The sequence below is a fragment of the Eretmochelys imbricata genome, chromosome 9, assembly GCF_965152235.1.
Source record: "Eretmochelys imbricata isolate rEreImb1 chromosome 9, rEreImb1.hap1, whole genome shotgun sequence".
NCBI lineage: Eukaryota > Metazoa > Chordata > Testudines > Cheloniidae > Eretmochelys > Eretmochelys imbricata.
This window is the reverse complement of record NC_135580.1, coordinates 49,098,064-49,122,513: the sequence shown is the minus strand read 5'-3', so window position 1 is coordinate 49,122,513 and position 24,450 is coordinate 49,098,064. Positions and strand designations below refer to the sequence as shown.

Below are 24,450 nucleotides of genomic sequence, written 5' to 3'. Positions count from 1 at the left end.
AAGATACATTTAAATAATGTGTAATGTAAAGATGGCAGAAATGTGAATACAGTAATAGGAAGGTTGAATGTTAATAAGTATTCTAATGGATTATAAAAGAAGTAGTTTTGTTAAAATTGGAGAGAGCTCCAATTAATATCAAAAGGGGATGTCAATAGGTTTAAGGACTATAAGACTGTACCTCTCTCTGTTGTCAGTGGACTGATGAACTACTGTTTGATCAACTAAATTTTTCTTTTGAATGAAGTCTGAACTTTAATAAGAACAGCCATAGTGGGTCAGACCAATGGTACATCTAGCCCGGTATCCTGTTTTCCAACAGTGGCCTCTGCCAAGTGCTCAAAGTATCACCTATTGGTCCTCTACTGAATAAGAGTTCTGCAACCAATCTAGAGACTTGAACCTGAAAACTAAGTTTTATTGCACCCTTATCCTTAATTTAGTATTAATTGGGAACATTTCAACATAACTACAAAAGGCTACAGTGGTGACCATGGCAGAATGTCTGAGGTGTATATTTGAGTTATTAGAACCCCAAATTTATTTAAATCTGGTTGGTGAGAACTGGTAAAGCAGGAAGTTCTTAGAGAGCAAACTGACTTTTCACTTCTATCAAAAACATTGTCAAAAATTCAATACACCACTGCAATCATTGGCACAGACTGGATTTGGTTTAGCAAATAGCTCAGCTTTCTTATCAGTCCTGCACATCTTTACTTTCCTCTGCTGGGCACAGCGAGAAAGAGAATCTCAGATGAATTATCTCAGTAGTAGACAAGGGGGATTTCATTTAAAATGTATGATTTAGTGTTAAAATAGCACTAGCTAATGAGCTGAGACTAAGGCATCCAGGAAAAATATTAGCCGAACAACAACAAACAGTTATGCTCAAGCACCATGTCTGCCCACGGACCCAGACACGCTGTTGGTACTGACAGAGAGGTAATTTTCCTCTGGGGCTGCCAAACCCTATGACAGCACATTGGCCTTCTATTGCAGTGCCAAAGATGTGGGGGGAGTTGATAGTGCTTCTGCCCCAACCTGGTATCTGTAAAGTGATTCATTATCTACCTAAATTTCAACCTGCAGGGGAGGTTAAGGACTCCCCAAAGGTATCCCATTCTGGTAATGGAAGGGGTGTTTTGGGAAACTGACAGCGCTTCTTCCCACCACCTAAAATTGATTCCAGTCCAGGATGACTGAAAACCCCCAATACGGGTATCGGAAGTTTATTAAGCACCTACCCTTTGATTCCTTTCTTCCAAGAGAAACACTGAAGGAGAAAACACTAAAGTTTCAGTATGTCTAGGTTCCAGATGGAGGAAACATCCTTAGTAGGTTTTTTTTTGTTTTGTTTTTGTTTTTTTAAGTCCTATGTTACCAGTCACTGGGGAGAGGTCTGAATGTTGCAGACCAGCTAGATTCTGTTGTCTCTGATCGTGAGCATGGTAAGATTACTAATCAAATATATTAGTAGTCATTTTAATGTGACTAAGGAATGGAAGGAAAACGCTCTGTCACAGAGATAAAGTTGAGGATCTTGGGACAGGGGAGTTTGAGTGGGAGTTCTGTTAGAGGAGAAGCAAGGAGGCAAGCCCCTGTTCCTTATGGGCAATGAGTGAGTGTGTGTGTGTTTTTTCTTTTTTCAATTTGCAGAGGCTGATAGGGGGCAGTGCTGTGAGAGAAGTGGAGACCTGATTAGAGGGCAGGACTTCCCTGATTGGGGGCATATAAAGGCAGTGAAGGAGCCAGCCAGTGGCATACAGACGAAAACAGGGGATGTTAGGGGGAGTTTCTGAGTGGAGTTTGGGGGAGGAGAGGTTTGGTTATTTTGTTTTTTCCTCGTCAGAAGCTTAGGCTATGACAGATACAAAAGCAGCAGCAGTAGTGACACAAGGGATGGAAGAGACAATGAAGATGACCAGATGTGGAAGCTGCAGGATGTACATTATCCTGGAATGGGTACCTGACAAAAACTTAGTTTGTATGAAGTGCCGTCTGGTAGAGTTGATGGAAGGTAAGATCCAAGGTTTGGAGAAGCAGGTGAAAACTATGGTTGCATTTCAAAGGGGATTCAAGCAAATGATGGAGGGAAGGCAAGACTCAGAGATGCAAGCTGGATTAGACAACTGTGAGGGTAGACTGCTGGGTGAGGAAAGTGGCCAGTGGAAGCATGTGACTATGAGAACCAGGCAGAGGAAAAAGATCAGAGTGAAGAAGAAAGAGTTCAGGAACATGTTTGCCAAGTTGGAAAATTAAGGGGCACAGCAGGCAGTAACAGATAGGAGGAGGACAAGGAAGAAGAGAAGAGTGGCTAGTCCTACAAGAAGAGGGGAAGAGACAATGGAGATAGCCAGAGTTCAGAGCCCCAAGAGGATACAGAATGACTTGCAGAAGATTGCAAGGGAGAACAAAAGACAAGGGGACTTGCAGCCAGAAAGAACAGGAGGAAGGCCAATCACACCAACACCAGGAAGAGGTAGGTCTATGTGACTGGTGACTCCCTACTAAGAAGGGCAGACAGGCCTGTTACTAGAGCTGATCCAGAGAACAGAAGAGTGTGCTGTCTGCCAGGAGCTAAGATACAGTATGTGGATCTTAGGCTGAAGAAGATCCTAATGGGAGCAGAAAGAATCCACTGATTGTCCTTCACGTGGGAACAAATAATACTGCTAGATTCTCACTTGGATGCTGACAGGGAGCTGTGGTCACTTGAAGACAGTTATCAGGCCTGGTGCAGGTTGGAGGGAAAGTTCCATCGTAAGGAGATGAAGCTTTAGCTCTGTTTTTCCTGGAATAACTTTTGAATCTTGAGCAAATCTTGCGCTTGGCTGCTACACAAGTATTCACCAAGCAGCAAATATGGTGCAAGTGGCCATCAATAACTCAGATGGACTCCTGGCAAGTGAGGCAACTCGTAAATCCTAGGGATTTAGGCATACCCCAAAGGGGAAAAAAGCTCCTTCAGGGAAGGGGAGGGACCCTAAAAAGCATCTAAAATCAGCTCAAAATAAAACTAAACTAGAACTATTTAAATAAAAACTGATTACCTAGTCCTAACAGACTAGTTTAACTAACTAAGAAGAAACAGGTAACTAGCTATATTACTTGGCACAACTGAAATTTTCCATCTCAGGACATAGGTAGTGGAGAAGAAACTGAGGGTAGTTTGTTCATTGCAACCTCTATATATCCCAAGTTGGGGCACAAGTAGAGATACAGTGCACGAGCAGAACAAAATAGGAACTGCTGCCAAAAATCTCCAGCAAAAGCATGTGGAAACATCAATACCTGAAATGGAGCACCCATAGGGCTATTACTTAAAGAAGAATACCTGATCTTTTCCCAGAGGCAGAGAACGGGAATTCTGGGTTTTATCGAGTCTGGGACTGAAGGGAATACTGGTCTTATCCATGAAGATCTCATTGAAGATGCTTCCTCCTGGCTTGCTCCCTATTCTTAGTTTCCTACTTTTAAGCACCTGAGGGGTAGGGTGGTGGCTCATCTGGGAAAACAGAGTCTCCAGGCTGTTTGCTAAACTTAGGACCATTTCGTTTGTCAGCAAGGAACAATTAGGACAGAGCCCCATCAGCACTGTCTTCCAAAGAGACTCCTTTAGTTTCTTGCATGCACTTCTTGTGCTTTGGTTCTTGCTCTTTATGTGCACCACCAAGGAGAAGGCGGCAGAAGAAGTGAGGGCATGTCAGTAACATACCTACCTTGCTTTGCTAATTAAAGCTTTAACTTCTAAGTTAGATTTAGTCAGCTAATCTGCTGTTCTTGCAAGATGAATCTGATAAACCAAAGTTTCTCTCTCTGTCAGTCCCACTCCCCGCCCAAGATTGCAAAAACAAACCAAAGAACTTTTGGACTCTCATTAGGATGCATCACTTCAAATTTGGGAGGAAATTCTACCTCAGTCCCAGATCTAACCTATCAATTTTGAGGCTACTAGACCCTTATCTGCAGATTTTGGAGGGAACAGGAGCAAAGTTTTAAGAGAAACTCAGCTGCAATCTTAACAATGGAGTAGATGTCACTTTCTAATTACTGCTTTTCATCTTGAAAAAACTCTAAGATAATTAAAAGAAAATAAAAAGAAAATCTGCATCCATTTTACAAAGCTCTAGATAAAATGGTATTGGCTCTTATATAATGCTTTTCATCAGTATACCTTTTAAAGCATTTTGAGATCATCTCCTTTGTAAAGCCACTTTGAGATCTACCTGCATCAAGACATATAGTCTATTACTACTGGGATTATTAGGGAACTATATAATAAGAATACTGAATGCTTATTACCTTGATGTGTAAAATTGCTGTTCCTGGGGGATGAGCATCTGTTATTGATCTTAAAAGTTTCCCACTAGCCAGATCCCACATGGTAATCTGCAAACAAAGTTAATTTTCTTCAATACAGGCTTTTGTTATCAAGACTGCAAACTAAAACAAGATGTTCTCCATGCCTCCCTGAGCATCAATAAATTAACAAGTTTCTCAGTTCCCAAGAAATTTCCAATCTTAGATTTTCATTTTATGAAGGGGATCTGATAACTTATTTCTAAATTTGATTTGATGCACACTTTATCTTGCTTGTCCATGCACAGCCTGGAAAAAAAAAATCCACAGAAGCTCTCAATTTCCAGCAAAACCTACCTCTTGTCACCTTATACGATATCAAATTGAATGGATAATTATAATACACTCTAATTATCTACAATATACCATTTTTAAAATAGTGCAACAGTTCATACAATTTCTCCTATAACATTAGAGATCTATGTGTAACATCTACTACTGATCACTGCTCTGGATAGGTCAGACCTGTTGACCATAAATCATTCTATTCTCTTCAGATTCTTATACCATGCCTATCACCAGGATATCTGATCACTCTACAGCATTGCATGTGACATGTTAGCATCTGACAAAAAAAAAATTTCTAATCTCATCTCTGTCCACTCAAGGAAAACTGCATGTTAAATTTTATTTTATATCTGCATGCTGCACTGTATGTATTTTATTTGGAAGGTAAAGTCAAAGAAGTGTGGTGAGGTTTAGATTCTCTGGAATCATGTTCCACAGTCTTGGGCTTGCCACCAGTAATTAAAGACTGCTTTGTAAAAGCATGCACACAAAAGAGGGAAGAATTAAGGCTGAGTGTACTTCAATAAAACTTCCATGTATCCCAGCTTCTGAGTGCTTTACCATATGGTCTTAATGTAAAATTTTATTGTTATTATTTTAGAGATTCCATGACTTGGAACTGTTTGGCTAGAGGATCAACAGGGCATTGGCTTTTCCACACTTAAAGTGAGAGTTCTCCTCAGACTTGTCTCACTGACTCATTGAAACCTTTATGCATTGGGTGCACAAAGTTTTCAGCAGCACAAACAAAATGGCACGCTATGGAATCCTATGCATATCCTAGAATATCACAAGGATGCAGCAATGCTCCAGTGTGCATGTCCCATAAGCTTACCTCCTCTGACTGTACATAAAAAAAATGTTTAAAAAAATTCAAAACTGAACACCCAGATGCAAAGTGCTATTTTCATAGATTCATAACAGCCTAATTAAAACCAGTTTCCACCAAACTCTCAAAAGGTATTGCATCCCTTTACTAACCACCTCCCTGCTACATTTCAATTTTCTGTCTTTAGCTATTGTGACAAAGGAAATATTTTTAAATGGTGTTTTTAAAAAAAAATTGAGAAATTATTTTTTTCTCGTTCTCTAATTGAATAGTTTTTACTCAAACTTTAAATTTAAAAACCCAAACACACTCACACACACCACTAACCTTCCAGCAGTGATCAGAGAAAATTTCAGCATGAAAGATCAGAATGTTATGGAGCTTGAGCAACTGCAATCATGGTCTGAAACAGGAAATGCTCAGGCAACTAACTAGATTTCCCTGTTACTCTAGCTATAATGCTGCTACAGAACTTCACCATTACTACATCTAAGAGTTCTAACACATCTAGAAAGCTAAAATTCTTAACACAACTTTTATATACTTTTATGCTTTATTTTTATAGAACAACTTTTATTTGCAAGTAAGAGTTTAAAAAATATTAAAAGTGTGGGTGATGTGTGCTGAGACCAACAAAACAAAAGATTTAGTTCCATATTGTTACCCTCAGTTTTGCGCAAGCCTTATATAGATCAGAAAGATGAGAGGGGCACACAGAGGCAATGTTCAAGTTTCCCCACTTCAGGGTATTATATAAAAACTCACTAGAACATGACTTCGTGGGGGAAAAAACATGTTCAAGCATCTTCCTAGCGTGTAAGAAACTCTGGTCTCCAATTTTTACTTACTGAAATTGGCTTGAAAAGCAGGCATCTCAGCCACTGCTAATCAAAGTGTATACAGAAACAAATGTATTTGTATTTACTTTACAACATCCCAAGATAATACCCATCACCCTGCTTCCTCCCTTCCACTCCCCATCACAACCCAAGGAGAGAATAATGATGAAATGAAATGAAGAAAATAAGACAACAGAGTAGGGATACTATTACAGGAGGCAGATATTTTTCATTGTTATGAAAGAAGAGAGAAAGGTATCTGGTGGAAAAAAGGCACAAAAGGAGATGAAGATAAATGAAGAAAGGACACGCACGTTGAGGTTATGGAAAAGGTTGCAGAGACTCTTAATCTTAAAATATTATTCTGATATGAAATTTATCTCCTTGAGAGACAAGGTGGGTGACGTAATACCTTTATTGGACCAACTTCTGTTGGCCGGAGATGAGCTTTCTCATCTCTCTCACCAACAGAAGTTGGTCTAATAAAATATATTACTTAACCCACCTTCTCTCTCTCTAATATCCTGGGAACAATATGGCTACAACATTACATACAACATTTTATCTCCTTGGAATTTTGACTTTATAACTATGCATAATATTTGTCTAGGGATTCCTTTCTTTAGGACCAGAGATAGGTGCAAACTGCAACACTAAATCAGAGCCCTCTTTCCCCAAAGCATGTCAAACTTTGGACCTACTGCTTCATTATAATACATAAAACCATAACACTGAGCAGCCCCAAACTTTGGGGAAAGATTCATATGTGAGCTACTCAAATCAATCCGAGCTCTCAAAATAATTCAGGATTAAGTGGAGCATATAGTTCCTAGATAACACTCAGATCAAACAGGAAAGGCTTAAACCCAAATCAACTAGCTCCCTAGGAAAAGATGTTGGTAGATGTTGGTAGACAAGCATGCTGCACCAAGAGAAACTGTTGTCCTTCAAACAATCATTCCCTAACCTTCTTATTCCCCAACATTCCTACTCCTATTAAATGTCAATTACCTGTCCTTTTGCAAAGCCACACAGTAGTCTTGAACAGTCATTGTTGATACTCAGAGCTGAGATAGCCCCGTACTGGGCCCCAACAGCAGTGCTGCCCAGACAAAGCCGAAGAGCCTGGTTTGGATCTAAACAAGAAGTAATATTAGTAAGAAAACAGTGATAAAATACAAGGTATAACTATTAAAATTAAGGCCTCAGTCCTACAAATACTTATGCACATGCTTCACTTGGAGTATGAGTACTGCTCACATGCTTAAAGTTAAGTACAAGTACAAGAATTTAAGAGCAGGGTCTAAAGGGCATGGCTACACTTGCAGATGTAGAGCACTTTGAGTTAAACCAGCCCTCGTAGAGCGCAGTAGGGAAAGCACTGCAGTCAGTCCACACTGACAGCTTCAAGCGCACTGGCGTGGCCACGTTTGCAGCACTTGCAGCGGTGCATTATGAGCAGCTATCCCAGCATGCAAGTGGCTGCAATGTGTTTTTCAAATGGGGGGATGGGGTGGAGTGTGACGGAGTGTGTTGTGTGTATGTGGGGGGAGAGAGAGTGGGTATGTGGGGGGCTGAGAGCATATCAGCATGCTGTCTTGTAAGTTCAGACAGCAGCAGACCCCTCTCACCTCCCCCACCTCTCTCTCTCACAGCATTCCACACTAATGGTTGCTTTGTCTTGGAGCAGATAAGCAGCCGGCTGTCCGAAACTGAGCTTTCAAAGGGCATTGCCGCATTCCTACAGCCGATTCCAAACAATGACAAGAGTAGCCACTTGATTTAAGGGGATTATGGGACGTTTCTGGAGGCTGATCAGAGTGCAGTAAAGCAACACCTCGCTCACATTGGCGCCGCGGCACCTCAGCGAGGGCACAACAAACTTTATTCCACTCGCCAAGGTGGAGTACCAGCAGCGCTGTAGCCATGGAGTCTGAGCGCTCTACGTGCCTTGCCAGTGTGGACAGATAGTGAGCTAGTGCGCCCGCGACTCCTTTATTGTAACTCACAAGTGTAGCCAAGCCCTTAACCAGAAAAGAGAAGGAAAAACACTTTGTATTTGCTTGACTTAGTAGACTATTTTAATAAGAACACAGTATTTGGTGGGGGTTTTTGAAAACTACATCAGAAGAAAAACAATTTTGATGATTTTTGGAAATACAGGCAAATATTTAATGTCCTTTCAATTATTCTTTCGTGGTTGCTGTTGGAGCTGATTTTTTTTAATAAACTGCTTTTACTTTTTACTAACAGGTGGGGGAAGAAGTGAAAATAAAGGAACTTGTGTCCTGCCTCCTTGAGCAATGGCATCCTTCCCAGTACAGACTGCTCTCTTACCAAAAAGGAGGATTCTAGTGAGGAGGTAAGACAGCTTTCTTTACCGGAAATTTCTGGACACCATTTAACAAGGAAGTTAATAAAGCCCAACCTGAAACAATACATTTATCTGAAAACATTTGCCACATGTTCAAATAAGCGCAATTCCTCCTGAAGTTGAAGTCTGAAATACGAAAGGTGTTGTTTTCTTCCTATCAGCTCAAAACACAATCAGTTCCTTCCTACTTTAAATTTTACTTACAACCTGCCAGTTAGGAGGAAAATTGCAACCTCTATAATTTTTTTTTAAAACTTGTTTTGTAAGTTGTCTCATGTCTTTTTTGATGTTAATATTATAGCTTCCCAAAAAGTTAACAAAAAAACCCTTTACTATATGGAGGCTGCAGTTTTCCTGCTAACAAGAGAAACCAATGCAGCAGGTCAGACTAGATGATCATAATGGTCTCTCTGACATTAAAGTCTATGAGTCTATAAAAGAGCAACCTATTTTTATTACCAATCCTGTTCATTCTGAATTTACACACACACTGGATTGCCCCTTTAACAATTCACTTTTGTAAGTAATATTAGCATGGTATTTTCAACAATAACATTCAACAATGCATCACCAACTGAAGTCTTCCACAAGTAGCTCTTTACCAATCTAGCTATAAAATGTGTCTTATTAGCTAGCTTTACACCATTAATTTAGAAGAACTATGCTGAGTTACATCTGAATATTATTTTTAGCCCCACAGTGCAAGTGCCCGCCTGACATCCAGAGCGCGCAATCTGAACTCCTCTTCCAATTTACAAGGTTTTGAAAAGCAGACCAGTAAGTATGTGTCTTGGTTGGTATGAAACTGTGAAACTACCTTGGACAGGAATTCTAGATGCAGCCACAGCTGGACAGTGTCCTTGTAGAATAACGTATAGGGCGGCTCTGAAGTAAGCAACCTGATCTCGGAGACCCTACGAGTGGACGATATTGAAACCAGGAAAGACTTTCCAGGAGAGAAGGAGAAGGGAGCAGGAACCGAGAGGCTCAAAGGGAGGACACATGAGCCGCAACAGTACGAGATTCAGGTCCCATGGAGGGACGGGATCTCTAATGTGTGAGTATAGATGTTCCAGACCTTTCAAAAACTGGACCATCATAAGAACGGCCATACTTGGTCAGACCAAAGGTCCATCAAGCCCAGTATCCTGTCTTCTGACAGTGGCCAATGGCAGGTGCCCCAAAGACAATGAACAGACAGATTATCATCAAGTGATCCATGCCCTGTCACCCAATCCCAGTTTATGGCAAACAGAGGCTAGGAACACCATTCCTGCCCATCCTGGCTAATAGATTCTTGGAAGATAGCCATTGATGGACCTATCTAGCTCCCTTTTGAACCCCATTATAGTATTGGCCTTCACAATACCCTCTGGCAACGAGTTCTACAGGTTGACAGTGCGTTGCATGAAAAAATACTTTCTTGTGTTTGTTTTAAACCTGCTACCTATTAATTTAATTTGGTGGCCCCTTGTTCTTGTATTATGAGAAGGAATAAACAACACTTCCTTATTTACTTTCTCTATGCCACTCATGATTTTATAGATTTCTATCATACCCCCCCTTAGTTGCCTCTTTTCCAAGCTGAAAAGTCCCAGTCTTATTAATCTCTCCTCATACGAAAGCTGTTCCATACCCCTTATCATTTTTGTTGCCCTTTTCTGAACCTTTTCGAATTCCAATATATCTTTTTGGAGATGGTGCAACCACATCTGCACACAGTATTCGAGGCGTGGGCATACCATGGATTTATATAGAAAGAAAATATCACATTGCCTCTTATCTATCCCTTTCTTGATGATTCCCAACATTCTGTTCACTTTCTTGACTGCCACTGCACATTGGAGTGGATGGTTTCAGAGAACTATCCACAATGACTCCAAGTGGTACTTCTTGAGTGGTAACAGCGAATTTAGACCCCATCATTATATATATATAGTTAGGATTATGTTTTCCAATGTGCATTACTTTGCATTTATCAACATTAAATTTCATCTGCCATTTTGTTGCCCAGTCACCCAAATTTGTGAGATCTTTTTGTAGCTCTTCTGGGACTTAACTAACTTGAGTAGTTTTGTATCATCTGCAAATTTTGCCATCTCACTGTTTACCCCTTTTTCCAGATCGTTTATGAATATGTTAAATAGGACTGGGCCCAGTACAGATCCCGGGGGGACACCACTATTTACTCTCTCCATTCTGAGAGCTGACCATTTATTCCTACCCTTTGTTTCATATCTTTTAACCAGTTACCAATCCATGACAGACCCTTTCCTCTTACCCATGACTACTTATTTTGCTTAAGAGCCTTTGGTGAGGCCCACGTGATGAGCGAAGACCGACCTGCCCTGGAGCGGAGGGTGAAGACCGAAATAGTGGCCAAGTGGACTTTGATCGATGACAAGGATAACCCTTGGAGCTTGAGATTCAGAAGATGGTCCAGGATGGCCCACAGCGAGGCCTGCTCAGCCCGGATACCCCGGACTCAGGCTCAGCATGTGAACCTCTTCCACTTGGCCAAGTAGGTTGCTGTGGTGGAGGGCTTTCTGCTACCCAACAAGACCTGTTGACCTAGGCTGAGCATTCCTGTTCTTACACATTTAGCCATGCAGAAGCCATGCTGTCAAGTGCGGTGCCACCAGGTTCGGATGCAGAAGACTGCCATGGTTCTGGGACAGCAGGTCTGGCCAGAGAGGCAACTGCAGCAGAGCAGCTACCGAAAGGTCCATCAGTGTGCCAAACCAGTGCTGCCGAGGCCACACAGGGGCTATCAGAATCACCTTCACCTTGTCCTGTTTGATCTTCATAAGGACCTTGTGGATTAGTGGCACCAGTGGGAAGGCGTACATCAGAGCCCCTGACCATGGCAGCAGAAAGGTGCCCAACAGGGAGCCCCTGTCCAATCCCCGGAATGAGCAGAACACATGGCATTTCCTGTTCTGACAGGATGCGAAGAGGTCCCACCTGTGGAGTCCCCCCACCTCTGGAAGAACATACGGACCGCCTCTGGGTGGAGCAACTACTCGTGGTGAGTTCAGAAGGTCCTGGTGAGGCAATCTGATAATATGTTCCTGGCCCCAGGTAGATGCGCGGCTACCAGATGGATGGCATGCTGCACACAGAAGTCCCAAAGGTGGAGTGCTTCTTGGCAAAGGGCTGATGACCTGACTGCCCTGCCTGTTGATGCAATACATTGCTGTGGTATTGTCTGTCAGGTCCTGCACCACCTGGCTCTTCACTTGGGGCAGGAAAGCCTGGCAGGCCAGGCAAACCGCTTTGAGTTCCCTGACGTTCATGTGGAGGGACAGATTGTCCTGCAACCAGCGGCCTTGCATGCAGAGCTCATCCAGGTGGGCTCCCCGACCAAGGCATCAGAAACCAGAGTCAACGACAGGGATTGAGCCACAAAAGGAACTCCCTCCAACACTGATTCAGGGCTCAACCATCAATCCAGGAATGGTCGGATGTGAACCAGCACCCTAACTACCGGTCTAGATTGTGTCTTACTAACTAACTACTGTAAACAAACTATTCACAAGGCCTTAAGGTTCAAAGACCGAGGTAGAACAACCATTAGCCCTTGTGAAATAAGGGAAAGACACTCCAACTAGCCACCATGGTCAGCAAAAAGGAACTGAGAGGAAATAGGGCCAGCGGCACCTAATATACTGACGCATGAGCGTGGCACTCAAGAGGGCGCCACAGCTCACCCTACTGATACTGCTAGGGCAAAAATCTCCAATGGTCTGATCCTGTGAGTGCACACACACCTAGAATGGAACAGACATGAGCAAGCACTTGAAGAACTGTTCGCTTGTGGGGGGGTTCTAGGTTTTCTTTCCCTGTGAAGGGCTTATGGAGCTGCTATCCCATGACAGAAGGAGGAACCAGACTTCGCCAATAAAATGCCATCGCTATCTGCTTGCAGGGGGAGTCAGGCCTAGGCCTTGTAGAAGTACTCTGTTTTGCCTGGCTCCTGGAAAAGTAGCCAAAGGTGGTCTGCAGTGGAGAGCCACAAACAGCACGTATGCTTGTCTCCTCTTTTACTGTTCTTGGAGGCCAGATCCACGAAAAGAACAAATAAAAACAAAAAAGAAAGAAAGAGTCAGACCCTCAAAAATAAGATTGCTAATACAGTAAGCTGCAACAGCCAGCAAGAGAGAACCCTGCCTCCTTCACTGCCCAGCTCACAGACCCTCAACTGCAATATACGATAACCTGGCCTTTCAGCATTCAAAACAGCACTGTAAAGCAGGAGACACAAGCCATTCATGCGACGTACATGCACAATGCAATATTACTATACCTTTTCCTTTTCAGTCCATTGGGATAGGGTCAAGAAAGAGAAAAGTCAGAGAGAAATCAATACAACAGAAGAAAGTGAAGATAGCAGTAACAGACATACTATCAAATAATGTAAAGAAGGGTCTAGAGCCTCCAAATTCTGCTGGTAGAGCTTGTTTTGTTAACTCTCAATGTTTTGTTTATTTAATAAATGGGAGAATGGGAATTTTAATAAATGAGAGGAAGAGAGAAGGGTGGTTGGTAATCATATTACAGCAGAAAAAAATTAAATATGTAGAATTACTACAGAAGTGTCTATGCCAGACTTAATCATGAAGTCAGGATGAACAGAGCAATCAAAGAGGAAGTATAATGGAAAAGCAATAATTTAAGAGAACATTTGTAATTTTCATCTTGTGACCATGTATTATGCAACATAGTAAATGACAGGAGGGATTTTTTAAATCCACAAATTTTTGAAAGTTTGTTTCAAGTCCCCAGGTAGGATTTTCCCACATGATTTAGGAGCATCAGCACCATTGACTTTCACTGGGACTTGTGCTCCTAAGTCTTTTAGGCAATTGTGAAAAGACCTTTCCCTTCCCCCATAGTAAGGAGCCACACAGAAGCAAGAATAAAAATACACAGATAATTCTGTCAATGAATTTTGCTAGTGAGCTCATAATATTCAACCCCCTACATACCCAGAGTATTTTCTGTATGGTTATGTGTCCACTGCAGAGCTAACTGGGGCTCTTACTTGGGACATCCTAAACCCCCTCCATGCTACACACAAAACCTTCTCACCCAAATTTGATGCTGCTTTAAATCCAGACTAGCTGATCTATTGGGGGGCGTGGTGTTTTGTTTTTTAAACCAAGCTACTCAAAGACTTCAGTAAGTCTGGTAGGAAGTTTCCTCTTATTTACAGAAGCAGCCCCTTGGATTATTTATTTCTCAAATCACATTTATTATGGAAATGCCTACAGGCCAGGCCAGAATAGGGGCTCATTGTGCTAGGCACTGCACAAACATAGTACAGGGAACGAGCACACGGCTAGGAGTCAGGATTCACAAGTTCTATTCTGAACTCTCTCCGACTAATCTTACAACTTCACAAACATTTAAGTTAGGCCTCTCACCACCTCTCTGACATAGGTATATCAATGACCCATCTACAGATGGCGTATGAAACATAACAGGTAAGTAACTAGACTAAGATCACACACAAGAATCCTATGGCAGAGCTGACATTAGGTCCCGATCTCCTGTCTGCTAATGCCTAATCCACTCACCATACTGCTTAGACAAATTAACTCCCTTCAGCCTCAGACATGCAGTCTAATATTCATATAAATCTATTGTTTGAATACGCTCAGTTTTCAAGAGATGTTGCAGAAACAGAAGAGTTTAAAGAAAAGCAACAATCAGAGGCACACAAAAATATCAGTCATATGAGAAGAAACGAAGATGTGAACGGTTCAGAGGAAACAAATAAAAGGTAACTGACCGTATAAAGAAAAATACTCTATAGAGAGTATAGAGAAAAGACAGACACAGGCCTTTATTTACTGATACACAATGGAACAAGGAGTCACTCAATGACATTAAGGGCATATTTAAAAACAAAAATTATTTTTACTTTTAAACACAATGCAAAATTACCCTGTGGAACTTACTTCTACAACACAGAGGACAAGAGCTTTGCACCTTTCAAAAGAGATTGGATATATAATAATTAGAACAGTTACATTACAAAGGATGAATGTTTATAAAGGCTATAAAAAAAAACCTCATGCCTCAGGGTGTAACTCAGCCACTGACAGAAGTCAGGAAGAAACTTCCTCCCATGGACAGATTTTTCTACTGTGACATTTCTTGTACTGGCTTCTGAATACAGTTGGAAACTGGACACCTGACTACACACAGACAACTGGTCTGGATCATGCAAGGCAATCCCCATACCTCTGTAAAGGTGTACTTGAAAATCCCTCCTTAGCAGTCTCCTTCAGTTTCTCCTACTGATTTGACAGACCGGGGGTAAGAACTATTGTTTTAGATAAGAGCTTTCAAAGCTACTTAGCAGAAAAGAGAAGTGTATAGTACGTATTTCTGTTCTGTATTCAGAACAAAGCTGATTACATATTCATATATATGATGAAATGTCCTCTTTAATATGCTCTTTAGTTTCCACTAGAAAATAGAATCTACTAAACATTTTTAAAAGTCAGTAAGTATGCATGATCTGTACTCAAGAATTTTAAGTGAGTTGGTTGAGGAGTGCTCCAGACCAGTAAGGTTAATTTTTATTAACTGAGGAGAAGTCAAGGTTGTGCCAATATGTATAAAGGATAAACAGGATAAGCCCTGTAATTATAGGCCAGTAAGCCAGACCCTGATCATGGGCAAAATACTGGAAAGGCTGATACATGATACAAGAACAATCACTGATGCAGAGCACTTGATAAGGTGGGCACAGTTAAACATACTTCTCAATACAGCTAAATGCAAAGTCATACAAGTAAGAGAATGTTGATGAGACTTACAGCAAGGGGGATTGCACCCTAGAAAGTAGTGACACTGAAAAGAACTTGGGGTCATTAACAACTGCACATGAGCTCCCAGTGTGGTCATGTGGCCAAGAGGGCCAACATATGTGGATACACTGCGACAGTCTGTACCCCTATGCTCACCCTTTTTACAAAACCATAATGGATTTTGTATAAAGTATGCTTTGTGAGGTATCATTAGAAAACTCAATTTGCTGATCATTATTGTCCTGGCAAAATGTGTGTGGCAACATTGTATCTAAAATTGTAAGATTCTACTGTAGGATGTTACTAAGACATATTCTAAAGCTGGGGACACAGTCAGAAACCAGTTCCTCAGAAACAAAAGGAAAACTGATGCCTCATCCAGGTGTCAATGAAATCAAATAGACTATTACCTGGCTAAGTGGTCATTCTTTGACAGGAAAAAGGGTGAGAGAAATTTACATCTTGCCAGTGAACAGCTGGAGGTTCCCTCTCCATAGACTGGCTGTCTCCTGATCCTCAGCTGGAGATAATTTTCAAAGGAAAAGAGAGCTTTAAGACAGGAAAGCAGAGGCCCCAAAATCTCTCTCCCTTCATCACTACTCACAGCATTACCACTACCTGAAGGACAAGGAAATTAACACTGAACTGGGGGAGAGATCCTGACAAAGGATTTCAGCAAGTAAGACTGCTAAAGTATATGGGGAGAGAAACCTTTGCTTTGAATTAACTTAGCTTGTTAAGTTAATTAGATGTGTTTTACCTTTTATTTACTTTGTAACCAATTCTGACTTTTATGCCTTATGTGAAATCACTTTAAAAAAAAAAATCTTTCTGTAGTTAAAAAACTTGTTGTATTGTTTTATCTAAACCAGTGAGAGCTTGCATAGATTTTAGATAAAAAGGTTTGTGCATATAATTTTCTATTAATGAAATGACAGACTTTATATGAGCTCATATTGTCCAGGAGAATACTGGGCAGTAAAAGATGCACATTTCTTTGGACAGTCTAGGACTGGGAGTTTACTTGTGTTCCCCACAGTGTAATTCATGGCTATAGCACTCACAGTATAGCTGGGAGTGATTTACATGCTTTCCGAAATTTATATCAGAAAGACTGGTGCAGATTGAATCGCATCAGGACATCTCATGCGAGATGTGGACAAACCCTCTTCAAATGGAAAATGAGGCAAACACCTGTACATGACTGGGATCACCAGGCTCAAACGATAGAGCACATCATATGAGGAGGTTACTCACTGTGCAGTAACTGATGATGTTCTTCGAAAGGAGTACCCTGTGGGTGCTCCACTGTAGGTGTCGGTGCACCCCTACGTCGTCGTTTGGAGGTTTGTACAGCAGTACCCGTATTGGCTGCACGTGTGCGGAGCCTGCCTCAGATACCAGTCTTGTCTTAATAGTGCGCATGCACGGCCAAACTCCTCAGTTCCTTCTCTACAATGGAGGCCGCCCAGCTCTGAAGTAGAGGGGAGGCGGGAGGGGAGTGGAGCACCCACAGAGACACTCATCTCGAAGAACGTCAGTTACTGCACAGGTGAGTAACCACCTCTTCTTCTTCGAGGGGTGTCCCTGTAGGTGCTCCACTGTAGGTGACTGAAAAGCAGTATCTCCCAAGGAGGTAGGGACTTTGGATCTAGAAGGAATGCAGTGGATAGAACAGCTCTGCCCATAAGCATATTGGTAATGGGTCCCTCTGTAATAGCATAATGTTTTGCAAACGTATTTTCAAAAGCCCAAATGGCAGCTCTGGAAATGTCCTTAAAGGGGGACATCATGCAGAAAGGCCACTGAGGCCACCATGGATCTGGTGGAGTGAATCCTGATAAAGGTAGGAGTCACGTTCTGTAGTTGATAACAGAGACAAATGCAACTCGAGGTCCAGTTGGAAAGTCAGTGGTTAGAGATAAATGAGCCCTTACAGCGTTCCGCAGTGGGGACGAATAGCCTGTTGGAACGCCTAAAGGTTTTAGTCCAGTCGAAGTAGAAGGACAAATCTCTGTGCATGTCCAAAGCGTGCATCATAGATTCAAAGGAATTTGCATGTGGTTTTGGAAAAGGTAGGGAGATGGATAGGCTCATTGACATGGAAAGATGCGTGCACCTTTGGGGAATTTCGGGAAGTAAGCGTAGGGTGACTTTGTCCTTAAAAATATGGTGCATGACGGATCTGCCATGAGTGCTGCAATTTCGCCTGTGTGTCTCACACAGGCAATCGCTACCAGAAACGCAGTTTTCATAGATGTAGGAGGGAACATGTGGCTAATGGTTCAAATAGTTTTGGGTTAGGCATGTTAAGACTAGGGGGAGGTCCCAACATCGATTAGGCAGTTTGATGTGTGGGTATAGGAATCATAGAATATCAGGGTTGGAAGGGACCTCAGGAGGTCATCTAGTCCAACCCCCTGATCAAAAGCAGGACCCATACCCAATTAAATCATCCCAGCCAGGGCTTTGTCAAGCCTGACCTTAAAAACTTCTAAGGAAGGAGATTCCACCACCTCCCTAGGCAACGCATTCCAGTTACACCACCCTCCTAGTGAAAAAGTTTTTCCTAATATCCAACCTAAACCTCCCACACTGCAACTTGAGACCATTACTCCTTGTCCTGTCCTCTTCCACCACTGAGAATAGTCTAGAACCATCCTCTCTGGAACTACCTCTCAGGTAGTTGAAAGCAGCTATCAAATCCCCCCTCATTCTTCTCTTCTGCAGACTAAACAATCCCAGTTCCCTCAGTCTCTCCTCATAAGTCATGTGTTCCAGACCCCTAATCATTTTTGTTGCCCTTCGCTGGACTCTCTCCAATTTCTCCACATCCTTCTTGTAGTGTGGGGCCCAAAACTGGACACAGTACTCCAGATGAGGCCTCACCAATGTCAAATAGAAGGGGACGATCACGTCCCTCCATCTGCTTGCTGTGCCCCTACTTATACATCCCAAAATGCCATTGGCCTTCTTGGCAACAAGGGCACACTGCTGGCTCATATCCAGCTTCTCGTCCACTGTCACCCCCAGGTTCTTTTCTGCAGAACTGCTGCCTAGCCATTCGGTCCCTAGTCTGTAGCTGTGCATTGGGTTCTTCCCTCCTAAGTGCAGGACCCTGCACTTTCCTTATTGAACCTCAGCAGATTTCTTTTGGCCCAATCCTCCAATTTGTCTAGGTCCCTGCCCTCCAGCGTATCTACCACTCCTCCCAGTTTAGTATCATCCGCAAATTTGCTGAGAGTGCAATCCACACCATCCTCCAGATCATTTATGAAGATATTGAACAAAACCGGCCCCAGGACCGACCCCTGGGGCACTCCACTTGACACCGGCTGCCAACTAGACATGGAGCCATTGATCACTACCCGTTGAGCCCGACAATCTAGCCAACTTTCTACCCACCTTATAGTGCATTCATCCAGCCCATACTTCCTTAACTTGCTGACAAGAATACTGTGGGAGACCGTGTCAAAAGCTTCGCTAAAGTCAAGATACAATACATCCACTGCTTTCCCTTCATCCACAGAACCAGTAATCTCATCATAGAAAGCGATTAGATTAGTCAGGCATGACCTTCCCTTGGTGAATCCATGCTGACTGTTCCTGATCACTTTCCTCTCATGTAAGTGCTTCAGGATTGATTCTTTGAGGACCTGCTCCATGATTTTTCTGGGGACTGAAGTGAGGCTTACTGGCCTGTAGTTCTCAGGATCCTCCTCCTTCCCTTTTTTAAACATTGGCACTACATTAGCCTTTTTCCAGTCATCCGGGACTTCCCCCGTTCGCCACGAGTTTTCGAAGATAATGGCCAATGGCTCTGCAATCACAGCCGCCAGTTCCTTTAGCACTCTCGGATGCAACTCATCCGACCCCATGGACTTGTGCACGTCCAGTTTTTCTAAATAGTCCCTAACCACCTCTTTCTCCACAGAGGGCTGGCCATCTATTCCCCATGTTGTGATGCCCAGCACAGCAGTCTGGGAGCTGACCTTGTTCGTGAAGACAGAGGCAAAAAAAGCATTGAGTACATTAGCTTTTTCCATATCCTCCGTCACTAGGTTGCCCCCCTCATTCATTAAGGGGCCCACACTTTCCTTGGCTTTCTTCTTGTTGCCAACATACCTGAAGAAACCCTTCTTGTTACTCTTAACATCTCTCACTAGCTGCAGCTCCAGGTGCGATTTGGCCCTCCTAATTTCATTCCTACATGCCCGAGCAATATTTTTATACTCTTCCCTGGTCATATGTCCAACCTTCCACTTCTTGTAAGCTTCTTTTTTATGCTTAAGATCTGCTAGGATTTCACTATTAAGCCAAGCTGGTCGCCTGCCATATTTACTATTCTTTCGACACATCGGGATGGTTTGTCCCTGTAACCTCAACAGGGATTCATTGAAATACAGCCAGCTCTCCTGGACTCCTTTCCCCTTCATGTTAGTCCCACAGGGGATCCTACCCATCAGTTCCCTCAGGGAGTCGAAGTCTGCTTTCCTGAAGTCCAGGGTCCGTATCCTGCTGCTTACCTTTCTTCCCTGTGTCAGGATCCTGAACTCAACCAACTCATGGTTACTGCCTCCCAGATTCCCATCCACTTTTGCTTCCCCTACTAATTCTTCCCGGTTTGTGAGCAGCAGGTCAAGAAAAGCTCCCCCCCAGTTGGCTCCTCTAGCACTTGCACCAGGAAATTGTCCCCTACGCTTTCCAAAAACTTCCTGGATTGTCTATACACCGCTGTACTGCTCTCCCAGCAGATATCAGGAAAATTAAAGTCACCCATGAGAACCAGGGCATGCGATCTAGTAGCATCCCATTACTAAGTGATTCCTTAAGGGATTTGGGGTCCCTTAAGGAATCACTTAGTAATGGGATGAGCAAAGACAGTCCTATCATCAATGGCATCATAGAACATTGTAATTGCGGCCAAGTGGAGTTTGATGGGACTCAGATTAAATTATCTGGACTCTCCCTAATAGATAGTTGAGGATTAGTGGGAGAGGCATGGAAAAAAGGAGCAGTGTTTGTGACAGCCCACCAGTGTGTAAATCTTGTCCAGTTATAAAGGCAGGTGGTGCATGTAGAATTTGTTGTGTTATGAAGAAGTACATTTTGAACCTGCTCCAAGCAAGTTCACTCGGCATGAGAGAACCATGAAGGAGCCAAACCTTGAGGTGTAACATGGTTAAATTGGGGTGGAGTAGTAGACCCTGTTGGGACAAGAGATTCGGGCAGAGGGTAGTGGGATGGGTGTGGAAAGTGACATCTTGGTAAGGAAAGGGTATCATGCCTGTCTGGGCCATGTGGGGCTATCATTATGACTCTGGCTTGGTGTGTTCGTATTTTTAATCAATAATTTGTGTATGAGTGGTATCAGGGAAATGCATACATTAGGTCTGTGTTCCATGGGAACATGAACTCATCCCTCGAGGAGTGTTTGCCTAGTCCCGCTCTGGAACAAAATCTTGGGCATTTCTTGTTTGCTGCAGTTGCAGAAAGGTCTGTGGTTGGGTATCCCCATGTGTGGAATATGTCTAGTACTATATCCTCATTTAGTTCCCATTCGTGGTCTATGGGAAATCTTCTGCTGAAGTCATCGTGGTGGTAGAGAGAGAGCCAGGTAAGTATGCAGCTGATATTCAGACATTGTGTCTGAGACACTAATTCCATCGTTTCATTGCTTCTGTACAAAGGGAGCGGGATCATGCCCCCCCCCCCTTGCCTGTTTACATAGAAGATGTAGGCAATGTTGTTGGTAATTATCCTGACATGTTGGTTTTGTATGAAAGGAGAAATTGGAGGCAGTCATTGCATATTGTTCACCGTTCTAGACATTGATGTGAAGGGACGTCTCGGCAGGAGACCAAAGACCCTGGGTAGTGTATTGGGGCGTGTGTACTCCCTATACCATAAGGGATGCATCTGTAGTGAAAACAACCGATGGGACGTCCTGTAGAAAGGGGACCTGTAGCAAAGGTTGTGAGGCAATGTCCACCAGTGGAGAGAGAGTCCTAGACTCTGGGAGGTATGTATAAAAGTTTGTTCAGACCATGGATATTCGGTCTGTAGACAGTGGAATCCAGCTTTGGAAACCTCTCATGAAGAGGCAAGCATTCCTGACTACAAAACTGCAAGAGGCCATGTGACCTTGGAATTGTAGGCAAGCTCGTGCAGCCACTTGTGGACTGTTGCACAGCTTGGGAATGAAAAGGTTGATAGTGTTAAAAACGTGGAGTGGGAGAGATGCTATTCTTTTGCATGAGTCAAAATGTGCTGCTATGAACTCCAGTTGTTGGGTGGGAGTGAATGAAGATTTACTTAGTTCATTCACAGGCCAAGAGCATGGAAATATTGGACTGTCCATTGTGTGGACTGAATGGCTTCTTGGAGGGTCCTGGCTTTGAAAAGGCAGTTGTCGAGATAAGTAAAAATTATGATTCTCTGCCTTCTGAGATGAGCTGTTATGACTGCGAGGAGTTTGGAAAAGACACAAGGCGCAGTCAAGAGGCCGAAAGGTAGGACCCTGTACTGGTAGTGTTGTGAGCCCAGAACGAAGCGAATAAAACATCTGTGAGCAGGATGTATGGTCACAGGAACATAAGCATCCTGCAGGTCGAGGGCTGAAAATCCAATCTCCCTGCTCCAGTGCTGGAATTACGGTTGCAAGAGTCACCATTATTTTTTTGTAATTTTATTTATCGAATTTATTGAGGCATCTGAGGTCAAGAATGGGTCGCCATCCCCCAGTTTTCTTTTGTGTTAAAAAGTAATGGGAGTAGAACCCTTTTCCTCTGTGTTGGTCAGGCGCTGGCTGTACTACTCCTAATTGGAGGAGGTGATGAACCTCTTGGTGGAGCAGTTGTTCGTGAGAGCAGTCCCTGAAAAGGGATGCGGGGGGGGGAAGAAAATGGGCACTGAAGTATGGATGATGTTTTCCATACTATCGGCCACATTTTCAAAATTCGCTTACTAGTGGGAGTGAGTTGACATGGAGTGATGAATTGGTGCGGCGACATTGATATCTTGGTCACAGATGTTGTTGTTCAGATGGTCTATGACTTTGTTGAGTATACACTGGGTAGCATGGATGTTGATAAGGTTGGTATTCATATTGTCTCTTCCTTTTGCAGGGGTTTGGATACCGAGAGACTATAATGTTGCTCTCGAGTCCTTCATGGAGTGAAGCACATCGTTGGTGTTACTGGCAAATAGTTTTTCACAATCAAAAGGGAGATCTTCTGTAGTATTCTGAACCTCGCAAGGAAAAGACGACGACGACTATGAAAGCCGTGAAGCTCAATGCATCATGATTGCTGTAGCAGTGGACCTCGCAGCTGTGTTGGCAACATCAAGCGCAGCTTGTAGTGTGGTATGGGAGATGATTTGTCCATCAGACTATGGCTTTAAACTGATGGTTCCCCAACCCTCCGGAATGTCAACAATAAAGTCCATGAGTTTCTCATAATTTCTGTGGTCATATTTTGCCAGAACAGCCGCATAATTAGATACCCAGAATTGTAATGTGGATGAAGCATACACTTTACAACCAAGAAGGTCCAGCCTTTTACTGTCTTTACCAGTTGGGGTAGACCTGGGAACTGGTGTTTGTTCTTTTGGTTAGCTACCTCTACTACCAATGAACTTGGCGCTGGGTGAGTAAAAAGGAACTCAGACCCTTTGGAAGGAATAAAATATTTCCAGTTAGCTCACTTACTGCTAGTAGCCGGTGTCTGCCATATGGTTTTGGCAGGATTCATAATGGCTGGATTTATAGGTAAGACAATCTTGGATATGGAGGAAGGTTGCAGGATGTCAGTCAACTCATACTGCTTTTCAGAAAACTTCCTCCAGATTAATCCTCAACTCATTGGTGACTCTTTTGAAGAGGTCTTGAAATTTTTTAAAAAATCATCTGACAGTGTTGGTGGGGAGGCAGTACAGCTTCATCTTGTGTGGATATGGGCTCCACAAGGGTTGGGGAAGCATGTGTAGCGTGTTTATCAAAGAGTGGAGTAACAGCTGCTTGTTGTGTCTCATTCATAGCCATGTGCACTGGTGGTGGCGAGGTGGCATTGCTCCTATTTTTGGCATCTTGGCAATCATAGTAGAATCACTTATATGGTGCTCATGGACCCCATATTGCCACTGACCAGGGAAAGGCATAGGTGGTGCCATCCATGGGTTTGTATACCAGGGAGGGAGGTCTTTGATGAACAAAGACCTAGATTTTCTGTGACCAGTGCTGATTTGGCTCTGTGACTGGGAGAACTGGTATGGTGAAAAGTCTCCCTGCGCTATGGCTTCCTCCTCACTAGAAAAGTGAGATACAGCTGGAGACAGGCGTCTGGACCGCATGCAAATGTCTGGAGAAAAATAGGTGTCAAGTAGAGGTAACTGTAGGTTAGGTGACACCTGTAGGTTGGGTGAATGAATGAACTGCTGTGCCGGAGAGTCTGCATGAGAGAAACCCTCTGTTAGGAGCGCCGGCAGCACTGGAGGGTCGTTCGGCACAGAATTTCTCTACACCATAGCGCTCAATGCATGCGCTGAGGTCAGCGGTGCCGGGAAGGTAAGCACAGCCCGGGTCTGTTCTGGTAAGGTCCTCTGTGCTAGCACCGTGCCCACTGCGGTGCCAGACGGTGCCAGGAGAGAGGCAGGCAACTTGAAGCCTGAAGCCTCGGCACCGGGAACTTGGGCTGTCACCGCAGCCAGAGGCGGAATTAGCGCGATGCTGGGGGAACCAGCACATCAAAGGTGCTGAGCCGAGAAAAGGTCTGCATAGAAGAAATAGACCTGCTCAGCAACCTTTTTTCTCGCAATGTTTCCCTTCTGGGTGAGGGAGGCAGGCGTTTTCTTTTTCTTTTTTTTTCTTTTGGTCCTTTTTGGAGGCGGGAGGGCTGCAGTTCACTGAGGAGCCCATACCTGGATCAGAAGCAGGTCCGA

The 24,450-nt window shown here is 43.2% G+C and overlaps 1 protein-coding gene across 3 annotated transcripts in view; it reads right to left on the bottom strand.

Moving 5' to 3' along the window:
• VPS8 (VPS8 subunit of CORVET complex) overlaps positions 1 to 24,450 on the bottom strand; it is a 229,822-nt gene that overhangs the window by 184,376 nt on the left and 20,996 nt on the right. For all 3 annotated transcript variants that reach the window (XM_077825651.1, XM_077825653.1, XM_077825652.1), the window contains exons 7-8: positions 7,327 to 7,451; positions 4,303 to 4,389 (exon numbers count right to left, since the gene is read on the bottom strand). In XM_077825651.1, the coding sequence (XP_077681777.1) occupies positions 4,303 to 4,389; positions 7,327 to 7,451 (212 nt within the window). The remainder of the gene's footprint in view (positions 1 to 4,302; positions 4,390 to 7,326; positions 7,452 to 24,450) is intronic.